This window comes from Bombina bombina, chromosome 3, assembly GCF_027579735.1.
Source record: "Bombina bombina isolate aBomBom1 chromosome 3, aBomBom1.pri, whole genome shotgun sequence".
Classification (NCBI taxonomy): domain Eukaryota; kingdom Metazoa; phylum Chordata; class Amphibia; order Anura; family Bombinatoridae; genus Bombina; species Bombina bombina.
In genome coordinates, this window is record NC_069501.1 from 250,789,729 (window position 1) to 250,801,850 (window position 12,122).

Consider the following 12,122-nt stretch of genomic DNA (forward strand, 5'->3'; position numbering starts at 1 on the left):
GGGAAAATTTGCCCCTCCTGGTAGGATTGTATATCCCATACGTCACTAGCTCATGGACCCTTGCCAATATGAAAGAAATTAATTTATCAGGTAAGTTCTTACATAAATTATGTTTTTCGGCCATGTGACAAACATGTGAGTGCAGTCCACACACTCAAAGACACCTACAAAATCCTCCCCCCCCCCCACAGACACACACACAGAAACACACTCAGACACACAGAGGCACTAGCACACACAGCCACACTTGTAGTCACACACCAATACAGAATTCCACAGAAACACACACAGACACCTACAGAATCACACACACAACAAAACGCACTCAGACATACAGAGGCTCTAACACACACATACACACTCACACAGAAACACTCAGTCACACACATAGACAGACACACACTCAGATACATAGACACCTACAGAATCACACACAGAAACACACTCACAGACACACAAAAACACTCACACCTCAAATACAGACAAACACACAGATACACTCACAGGCACACACACCTACAGAATCACAGACACACTCAAAGTCACAGAAACATAGACATGCACAGACATTTACAGAATCCCTCCTTACAGAACCAGAAAGTGGTGATTAATCCCTCCTTAACACACAGACCTGAAGCCTTTTCCCTGATGAACAGACTTGCAGAGCAATGATTAACACATTCCCTGTGATTAACACTATTTTTTCTACACAGACCTACAAAGCAGTGATTAGTCCCTTTCCAGATACATGCATCTGCAAAGCAATGATTAACCTTTGATAAACAGACCTAAATAGCAATTATTAACCACTTCAGTGATAAACAGACCGTACAGCAATTATTAAAACCCTTGCATGATACACAGACCTATTGATCAGTAATCAACCCCATCTCAGACAACATACCAGCAGAGCAGTCCCTCATATAATATTACTTGTACATGTACTCTAGCCATTAGGATGCCATAAGGGACCCTGGTCATTTAATCGTGATGTATCCCCTTACATAAATCATGCTTTAATCAGATATACAGCAGGTGGAGTCCGTATGCAGCTAGGGACTGCCTGTCTTTCACTCTGCAGGGCGGCATAGCGAGCAGAAAACCTTTCCTCCTATTGAAATTTCCCATTCTCCACAAATTTCCTGCAGCCACCCCCAGGGCCAGACTGGGAATAAAAAGCAGCCCTGGAAAATTTGGAGACCAGTCCTATTTTTCATTGAGCCAGTAGAATGTGCACATGCAATTTTTCTCAAAGGGGATTACTGGGATTCACCTCCCTCCAATATTTTTTTCAGAAATAAATTATATTAGCTTAAAAAAGTGCCAAATTGTTGTTATATAGGCACTCTAGAACCCAATTGCATCCATCGATTACCCCTTTAAATTGTAGCTTTCCAGCCCCAGAGGCTGCAGCCCGCTGGGAAATCTCCTAGTAGGCCAATCAGGCCTTGGCCACCCCTCCTCCCCAACACCAATAAAAATACACTAACAGTCTGTTAAACTGCCCTAAGGAACAACCTGGACTCTCCTGACTCTCACATCATCTTCCAGTTTGATTTTTACTTGCATCTGATTCCCTGCTGTGCATCTAAAATTGAAGGGTGGGAAACAAGCTGTACAATAAAAATCAGACTGTTGTTACCTTTTCCTGCTGGCTAGCCCTATAACTTGGTGGTGGTGGGTTGGACTAGACCTATGCTTCCATAATGATGTCATGATCATGTTAGCAGGGACTGGGAGCAACCTCAACCCCACTTATCTGTTTCCTGAATGTTTCCCAAAACATACCAAGTTCAGTACAATGTAACAAAGACCTGCTTCACCCCCTCACAGTCACAGTAATGCTTTGTGAGGTGAGGCAGTAGTACTGGCGGCATTGGCAGTCCTCTTGAGTCCACGACTGCAGTAACCTCTTTCACCTCCTGATGGTGACCTAATCTCACCTGAAATTCAACTGGGAAGTGCTAAACATATTTTAAAAGCCTTCCTGATATAATGTAGTATACATTTATTATAGTAATTAATACTATAACACTAAATTTGGCAAAAGGCACCAATGACTTGTTTAATCCTTGAAGATTAGAGTGGAGAAATTGCAACTTGACTTGGACTTGCATGTCTTGACTTAGGACTTTCCTGTGACTCAGGACTTGACTTGAGACTTGAATGCAAGGACTCACAACTTACTTGTGACTTGCAAAACAATTACTTGGTCCCACCTCTGATTATATTGATATAATTACATTACAGATACCTAATTAGAGAGAATCTAATTTCATTAGTCTGCAATACAAAGTTAGAAAAAATGGATGGAAGAAAGCCAATAATGGTTGCAGAATAAATGCAGAAATCCAAGCACAGGCACTAGAAATATGAGAAAACATTGATAGTCCATTGCCAAACTTTATTACCATACTTGCATAGATCAGAAATACCGTATTTATATATATTTGAATTATACATGCTAATGTCTGTAAGTAATGTAGAAATTGGTCTTTTGGAAACCCTTTTTATATCACCTAAATGTATTTTAATAATTAACCATTCCTATCGTACAAACCCAAAATTAAACAACCCATTACAGATTAATATAAATGTTAAGCTGTTCAAACTGACAAAGAACACAAAGTTTTGTTTTCTATTTAAGTGCACTGTGCAGAGGCTATTTCATATCTTGATATTAATATATATTATTCATCACAGTCTATCCAGGAGGATTCATTTTTTATTACATCAGAGAAAATATTAGCTTTTCAGCTATTTGATAGAATGTGTATTTAGGAAAAGGTGAACAATCTTACAATAGTAAAAGTCGCAGCACATGGAGATTATTTTTGGACACCCTGCCTTAGTATTAGCACTGACACGGGTGTACTGATTAAAAGCAAGATCCTCAACACAGGACATTCTATGACAAATTATGTTTTTTTTTCTTTTTAGTTTGAGATCAGGACCTTGCACATACCAGTGCCAATCCCAATGTCTTGTGAGCTTCTGATTAGTGCATATACTTGAGTAAGTCAAAAATATGCTGGCAGCCATTTTTTATACACTATGCATACTGCAAAACTAATGAGTAAAGTATGTTGGATCAATGATCTTAGAATGTTCTTATAGTTTAAATAATTATTGATAACACAGTTTTGTGAGATTTATCATTAGCACAGTATGTCATTTAATTTAATTTTAATTTTCCTTAACGCTTGTCTTAATTTTCCTTGATAAAGAGCACAAGTGTACTCTATAGAAATGTAATATATTAATAGATTCCATAAAGCTGTTGCATAAATTACCACTGGGACTTGGAAAATAAATTGTCCTATAGAGCTGCGCATTAACTAAAACATTTCAAACCTCACAGAATGAATGTGCACTGTTTTAGAATTAGTATTGATTAGTTTTACAATTAAATTAACACTTGCCTATTGATAATCTTTCACTAACTAGTTCTGCTATTGATTATAGCTATCGGATTCCCACAAAATAAAACATGAACTTAAATAGTATCAATAACGGGAGAGAACAGGTGTGTCAGACCTAAAGAATAGACAGTATAGACTTCCTGTTCTGCACTTGAGGGAGATTCACAATAAGATCACATTTCTGAAAATACTATTTAAAATTATTTTACCAAGTAATTCAACCCTTTTGAAGGACACAAAAATGATTTTCTCTAGAATTTTAAGTAGAAGATGTATTAGTGAGACAATAGTAAGTGCTCAAGAGATGATTCTATTGAATTGTCAGAAAGTTTAGGGTATTTAAATATAATCAGAGATAAGGAAGTACCATATAGGCCATTCTCTATTTTTGCAATTACAATGACTGGTTTCAGCATAGAAAGGCTTTAAATATACTAGAAACATGCAAATTAATTTTTGACTGAACAGTCACTTAGAGATCATTGTAAACCACATAAAAAGTTACTGCATGGTGAAAAGTGTAAAGTATGATTCAATCACTAGATATTTAGACTATTAACCCCACAAATATTTTTTGTTGTTGCAGTTGTTCTTCAGAACCAAAACTTGCTTAGCTAATTTATGTACTAATTCAGTCTCAAGCATTCCAGCACTATCAAACAATCACAGAATAACTGCCTACATGCTTGTTTCTTCTATTGACCTGAAATAGACGAGTCACTGCTAAGGTAAATGGATATTTGCCTTTTTAAAAATGTATAGGAAGTCCATTTTCTCAGATCCCTGTGTCTGCTGTTTTCCAGAATTGTAAGGGTCAGCTAGTCTAGGTCTAACAGTTGTACATAATGTATCAAGGAAAGCAAACTGCAGACACATCCGGTTATATGGTCCTGACGGGGGTTTAGAGTCTATTCCATGTTTACTGCCACAAAGCGCCATTTTCGCCATTCTCGTGAAACTTGTGCAAGTGGTCTGCATATCTGAAAACAATAATTAATAGGGGTTTACTGAATCAATACATAAAATAAAGTAATTACATATTATGGATTAGACTATAACATTCTTCAAAGAGGTGTTGGTTTCAAGCCTGCTAAAAAGACTAAAAGGGATAGTAAAGTCAAAATGTAATTTTTATGATTCAGATAAAGCATGCCATTTTTTCTTATAATTATTTTTATTGAGGAAACACAGATATAACATAGGTATACAATATGTGAGCAAAAGCATAATTTTAAACAACTTTCCAATTTACTTCTATAATAAAATTTGATTCATTCTCTTGGTATCCTTTGTTGAAGAGTAGGCTTAAGAGTAGCAATGCACTACTGGGAGTTAGCTGAGTCAATGACAAGAAACATATATGTGCAGTTACAAATTACCAGCTAGCTCCTACATACTCTTTAACAAAGGATTACAACAAGAACAATGTTAATTTGATAATAGAAGTAAATTTAAAAGTTGTTTACAATTGCATGATTTATTTGAATTATATACTGTCCCTTTAAGTGATAAGTATTTGTTTCAGTGAGCAGTGCTAAGACTTCATTAAACAGTGGAACTGTATTACATTTTTAGTAGCTAGAATATGAGAACATTATTAGACCACCCCTTTGGAAGGGGAAATGTAGGTTTTCAGAAGATGTAAAACTATATTTACATGGTCCCTAGGGAAGGGTTAATTATGGGTTCACTGTTTTATTTAGTAACTTCTGCCTGACACCTAAACCACTGTTGCATGCACATGTTACTATCAGTTCACAAACGATTCCTTTATCAGCCAGCAAAGCAAAAATTCAACTTAAACGGATTGGATAGAACGTGGCATTTTATACAACTTTCCAATTTATGTCCATTATCAATTTTACTTTGCTGTCTTGGCATCCTTTGATAAAGTGCAATCTTAAAGGGACAGTCTACTTGATTTTTGTCATTGTTTAAAAAGATAGATAATGCCTTTACTACCCATTTCTCAGCTTTGCAGAACCAACATTTTTATATTAATATACTTTATAAATCTCTGCCTGTTTCTAAGCCCTTGCAGGCGGCCTCTTATCTCAGTGCATTTTAATAGCTTTTCACAGCCAGACAGCGCTAGTTCATGTGTGCCTTCTAGATAGCATTGTGCTCACTCCTGGGGAGCTATGCAGGAACCAGCAGTAACTGGCTAAAATGCAAGTTTGTAAAAAGCACTGAGATAAGGGGGCAGTCTGCAGATGCTTAGATAAAAGGTAATCACAGGGGTAAAAAGTATATTAATTTAACCGGGGAATGGGTAATAAAGCGATTTTCAAGTAAACTGTCCCCTTATAATGAGCTCAGGAGCATGCATGTGTCTTTAAGCATCTGGCAGTGCTATATAGTTATTGTTGCAAGCACTGCTGCCATAGGCTGCTAAAGACGCGTGCACACGGCTAAGTTCTTATCAGCCTACTTAGGTTTACTCTTCAACAAAGGATACCAAGAGGACAAAGCATATTTGATAATATATATACATTGGAAAGTTAAATAAAATTGCAAGTTTTAGCAAAATCATGACCATTTAATTTTGACTTTACCATCCCGTCCCTTTAAAAGGAATGTTAAACTCATCAATAAATGTCAATGTAACCTCTTAGATGGTAGACAATTGCTGAGTCTGCACTCTTTAGCACACAAGGGGTTATAAAGATTATGCGTGGCTTCTGTGATTAAATAACTTGACATCTGTAAATACAAACAGAAGCAAGATGATTCTGTACTGAATATTCTCATAAACAGAACCTTTATGGCTAAGCATTAGACTACAGTATAGTTCAGTTACTTGCACATTAGCTGAAAACATTCACTTACTTTTTAGCACAGTAAGCTGCGCAGTCTCTTTCCACACTCTCGCTCCAGGCAGTTTTGTACAGGACCTAATAAACCAGGAAACAAAATATTCTTTAAAGTCTATTCCCTACATGGTACATTTTCATTTGCTGCTTTATTGCTGTCAGTTTTACAGTGCAATAGAATATGTTATATTTATATTATATATAAGTATAATCTGTCTCATCTTGTAATGACGGTCTATTAAGATGCGTTTCCTTCTGTATCTTTATGCATCATGACATAGGTTTTAATAATGGCTGACGGTAACAGAGATGGCGTCACATGGGAAGTTATGTCATTTTGCTACAGATGCAGTTGCTGAAATATCTAGCGCACAGAAGCCTCAGGTAGCTTTCTGAAACAAACCTTTTGAGGAGTCTAATACTGCAGTACTAAAAAGCTCTAATGTTCAAGAGGTTGGGGACATTTTTATTCAGAATGCCAAGTGCCCTTGCATAAATGTATATATTAAAGGGACACTGTACTGTAACCAGTAACCACCTTGCCATTATAAGACGTTTGTTTTGCTATAGAATAACATACATACAAATACATGCATACACACACACATATATATATACATGCATACACATATATACATACCCATACATGCATACACATATATATATATATATATATACATACCTATACTGTGCATACATACTTATATATAATAACGAACAAGAGAACAGAAGCACCTGATACTGGCCGTTCGTATTTATATTAAGTTTAATGAACAGGGTATAACTACACAAAGTACAGTATACAAAGTATACACAGGGCACATGACCCTAGTAAAAATCGAACAAACAATACAGAGGGGGTGAAAAATATAGAGCTAGTGACAAAAAAGCGGCTAACGCGTTTCGGCGTGAGCCTTACTCATAGCCTCTTAAAACACAAATAAACCGTAGAAGTTTAAAAAAAAACTTATACATACCCATACATACATACATATACATGCAAACACATACATACACATACATACATATACATGCATACACACATATATATATATATATATATACATACCTATACATACACACACAGACACACACACACATATATATATATATATATATATATATATATATATACACACACACACAAACTTTCACAACACAACATTAATGAAAGCAAATTCAGAATAAAACAATGACAAAAAGGGAATAAATAATTAAACCACGTTAAAAAAACAAAAGATTCACAACCAACGTGGGAGAAGTTTTTATTACTGTGCACAAACTTGCATGTAAAGGGCTCAAGCACAAAGTTAAAGGGACAGTAAACCTTAGTATTAAGAATGAGCCATAATATTTACTACCGCAGTATACTCCACTGCGGAATTTGTTTTTTTGAATAAAATATATTTTTAATCCAAAATAGCATTCCAAACATCCTGCACAGTCATCCTAACTGCTGCACCTGCAGCCAATGAGAAGCATACTGCTTGCACTATGATATGGCTTAGAACACGGTTCTTCAAACATTTTTTCCCAAGACCCCGTGCCATGATACAAAATACCTTTGTGACTCTATTTGTATGCTTGTAATGAAGTAATATACAACAAGAAAGCTGCAACTTCTGGCAAAGTGACTAAAATGTGTGTGTACTTTATTCCTGACTGTAGTCACACTTGAAAATGCTGTAAAAGGTAATAACACACACACTCTCATAAAACACACACACCACTCACCCTCATATAACACACACACACTCATACAACACACACAGTCATCACACTCTCATACAACACACGCACACAGTCTCATACAACACACCCACCACACACTCTCACAAAATACACAGACCACTCTCATTTAACACACACACTCATACAACACACAAACACCACACACACAGACACCACACACTCTCATATAACACATGCACACAATGTCTCTCATGCAACACATACACACTCTTATAAATACACAAACACCACACACACAGACACCACACACTCTCATATAACACACGCACACAATGTCTCTCATACAACACATACACACTCTTATACAATACACAAACACCACACACACTCTCATACAACACATGCACACAATCTCTCTCATACCACACACACACACACAACACACACTCTCATACAACACACACTCTCTTTCATACAACACACACAACACACACTCTCATAAAAAACACAGACCACACACACTCTCATACAACACACACTCTCTTTCATACAACACACACAACACACACTCTCATAAAAAACACAGACCATACACACTCTCCTACAACACACACACACCACATACTCTCATACAATACACACACACCATACACACTCTCCTACAATACACACACTTACATAGTGACTCCACTAGGATCACTGTGTCTCAATACAAGTCCTTGATGGGCAATTTTTAAACTATTTACTGTTTTAGCCTAGGTGCACCTAGTAGATTTATTAGAAATTTTAAGATAACACTCAACTGTTCAAATCCATTTTAATGTTTTAATGTTTTATGTTTGGATTCATTTAAGCATAAGTTATATATGCTATATGGTTTATATGGTCTGACAACTCCCAAACTTTTTTGGAGTACTTACTAGACTATATACTAGGTCAGTAGTACCACAATAAAAGAAATCACATTGTCATACTTATAGACTGTTGAAATAATAGGATAGTGCACCATTATACTTGATTGGAACTAATAAATTAAGATTTATTTTAAACACCTCCTCTTAGGCGCTTTTATATAATTCAGTATACAATACACACACACAAATCGCGACCCAGTAAACATGGTGTTGCGACCCAGTAATGGGTCCCGACCCGTGGTTTGAAGAACCCTGGCTTAGAAAACATGCTCACAAGCTGAACTCAATATCTGAGGCAATTAGCATCTGATTAACCATACCGCTATATCAGTCAAATAAGAAACAAATCATTGTGGTAGTGGTTGGGTGGCTGAGCATTCTTCATACTAAGGTTTACTGTCCCTTTAAGCACACAGTTAATCTCCCTCACAGGGTGCACTACTGAATCAGGACATAGCTGGTGATACGTCTACATACAGTATCTATGCAGCTCTGATTGGCTCACCAGTCATGTCCCGATCAGGAACAAATATGCACTATGGCTCCTTGTCAGATTTTAAAGAAACAGTAAAGCCAAAATTAAACGTTCATGATTCAGATAGAACATGCAATTTTTAATAACTTTCCAATTTACTTATTTGATCTCATTTGCGTTGTACTGTTGGTATCCTTTTTTGAAGAGTAAACCTAGGTGGGCTGAAATGACTTCATGAGTGTGCATGTGTCTGTTGCACTCAGCAGCAGTGTTTGCAACAATATTTGTAGCAATGCTATACAATGTTGCAAACACTGAGTGCTAAAGACACGTGCACCCTACTCTTTTACCAAGAGAGCAAGGTAAGGCCTAGATTTATAGTTTGGCGTTAGCCGTGAAAACCAGCGTTAGAGGCTCCTAACGCTGGTTTTAGGCTACCGCCGGTATTTGGAGTCACTCAAAATAGGGTCTAACGCTCACTTTTCAGCCGCGACTTTTCCATACCGCAGATCCCCTTACGTAAATTGCGTATCCTATCTTTTCAATGGGATTTCTCTAACTCCGGTATTTAGAGTCGTTTCTGAAGTGAGCGTTAGACATCTAACGACAAAACTCCAGCCGCAGGAAAAAAGTCAGTAGTTAAGAGCTTTATGGGCTAACGCCGGTTTCTAAAGCTCTTAGCTACTGTGCCCTAAAGTACACTAACACCCATAAACTACCTATGTACCCCTAAACCGAGGTCCCCCCACATCGGCGACACTCGAAAAAAAATTTTTAACCCCTAATCTGCCGACCGCCACCTACGTTATACTTATGTACCCCTAATCTGCTGCCCCTAACACCGCCGACCCCTGTATTATATTTATTAACCCCTAATCTGCCCCCCTCAACGTCGCCTCCACCTGCCTACACTTATTAACCCCTAATCTGCCGACCGCAAAGCGCCGCCACCTACGTTATCCTTATGTACCCCTAATCTGCTGCCCCTAACACCGCCGACCCCTATATTATATTTATTAACCCCTAATCTGCCCCCCACAACGTCGCCTCCACCTGCCTACACTTATTAACCCCTAATCTGCCGACCGGACCTGAGCGCTACTATAATAAAGTTATTAACCCCTAATCCGCCTCACTAACCCTATAATAAATAGTATTAACCCCTAATCTGCCCTCCCTAACATCGCCGACACAAAACTTCAATTATTAACCCCTAATCTGCCGACCGAATCTCGCCGCTATTCTAATAAATGTATTAACCCCTAAAGCTAAGTCTAACCCTAACACTAACACCCCCCTAAATTAAATATAATTTTAATCTAACGAAATTAATTAACTCTTATTAAATAAATTATTCCTATTTAAAGCTAAATACTTACCTGTAAAATAAATCCTAATATAGCTACAATATAAATTATAATTATATTAGAGCTATTTTAGGATTTATATTTATTTTACAGGTAACTTTGTATTTATTTTAACCAGGTACAATAGCTATTAAATAGTTAAGAACTATTTAATAGCTAAAATAGTTAAAATAATTACAAATTTACCTGTAAAAGAAATCCTAACCTAAGTTACAAATAAACCTAACACTAGACTATCAATAAATTAATTAAATAAACTACCTACAATTACCTACAATTAACCTAACACTACACTATCAATAAATTAATTAAATACAATTGCTACAAATAAATACAATTAAATAAACTACCTAAAGTACAAAAAATAAAAAAGAACTAAGTTACAAAATATAAAAAAATATTTACAAACATAAGAAAAATATTACAACAATTTTAAACTAATTACACCTACTCTAAGCCCCCTAATAAAATAACAAAGCCCCCCAAAATAAAAAAATGCCCTACCCTATTCTAAATTACTAAAGTTCAAAGCTCTTTAACCTTACCAGCCCTGAACAGGGCCCTTTGCGGGGCATGCCCCAAGAAATTCAGCTCTTTTGCCTGTAAAAAAAAACATACAATACCCCCCCCAACATTACAACCCACCACCCACATACCCCTAATCTAACCCAAACCCCCCTTAAATAAACCTAACACCAAGCCCCTGAAGATCACCCTACCTTGTCTTCACCATACCAGGTTCACCGATCGGTCCAGAAGAGCTCCTCCGATGTCCTGATCCAAGCCCAAGCGGGGGGCTGAAGAGGTCCATGATCCAACTGAAGTCTTCATCCAAGCGGGCCAGAAGAGGTCTTCCATCCGATTGAAGTCTTCATCCAAGCGGCATCCATCCGGAGCGAAGCAGCAGCATCCTGAAGACCTCCACCGCGGAACATCCATCCTGGCCGACGACTGAACGACGAATGACGGTTCCTTTAAATGACGTCATCCAAGATGGCGTCCCTCGAATTCCGATTGGCTGATAGGATTCTATCAGCCAATCGGAATTAAGGTAGGAATATTCTGATTGGCTGATGGAATCAGCCAATCAGAATCAAGTTCAATCCGATTGGCTGATCCGATCAGCCAATCAGATTGAGCTCGCATTCTATTGGCTGTTCCGATCAGCCAATAGAATGCAAGCTCAATCTGATTGGCTGATTGGATCAGCCAATCGGATTGAACTTGATTCTGATTGGCTGATTCCATCAGCCAATCAGAATATTCCTACCTTAATTCCGATTGGCTGATAGAATCCTATCAGCCAATCAGAATTCGAGGGACGCCATCTTGGATGACGTCATTTAAAGGAACCGACATTCGTCGTTCAGTTGTCGGCCAGGATGGATGTTCCGCGGTGGAGGTCTTCAGGATGCTGCCGCTTCGCTCCGGATGGATGC

General features: G+C 37.5%; 1 protein-coding gene across 1 annotated transcript in view; it reads right to left on the bottom strand.

Annotated features, from left to right (window-relative positions):
• Positions 1-2,383: 2,383 nt before the first annotated feature.
• CUX1 (cut like homeobox 1) overlaps positions 2,384-12,122 on the bottom strand; it is a 657,906-nt gene continuing 648,167 nt past the window's right edge. The window contains exons 22-23 of the mRNA XM_053706261.1: positions 6,252-6,316; positions 2,384-4,402 (exon numbers count right to left, since the gene is read on the bottom strand). Coding sequence (XP_053562236.1) covers positions 4,342-4,402; positions 6,252-6,316 — 126 coding nt within the window. The 3' untranslated portion in view covers positions 2,384-4,341. The remainder of the gene's footprint in view (positions 4,403-6,251; positions 6,317-12,122) is intronic.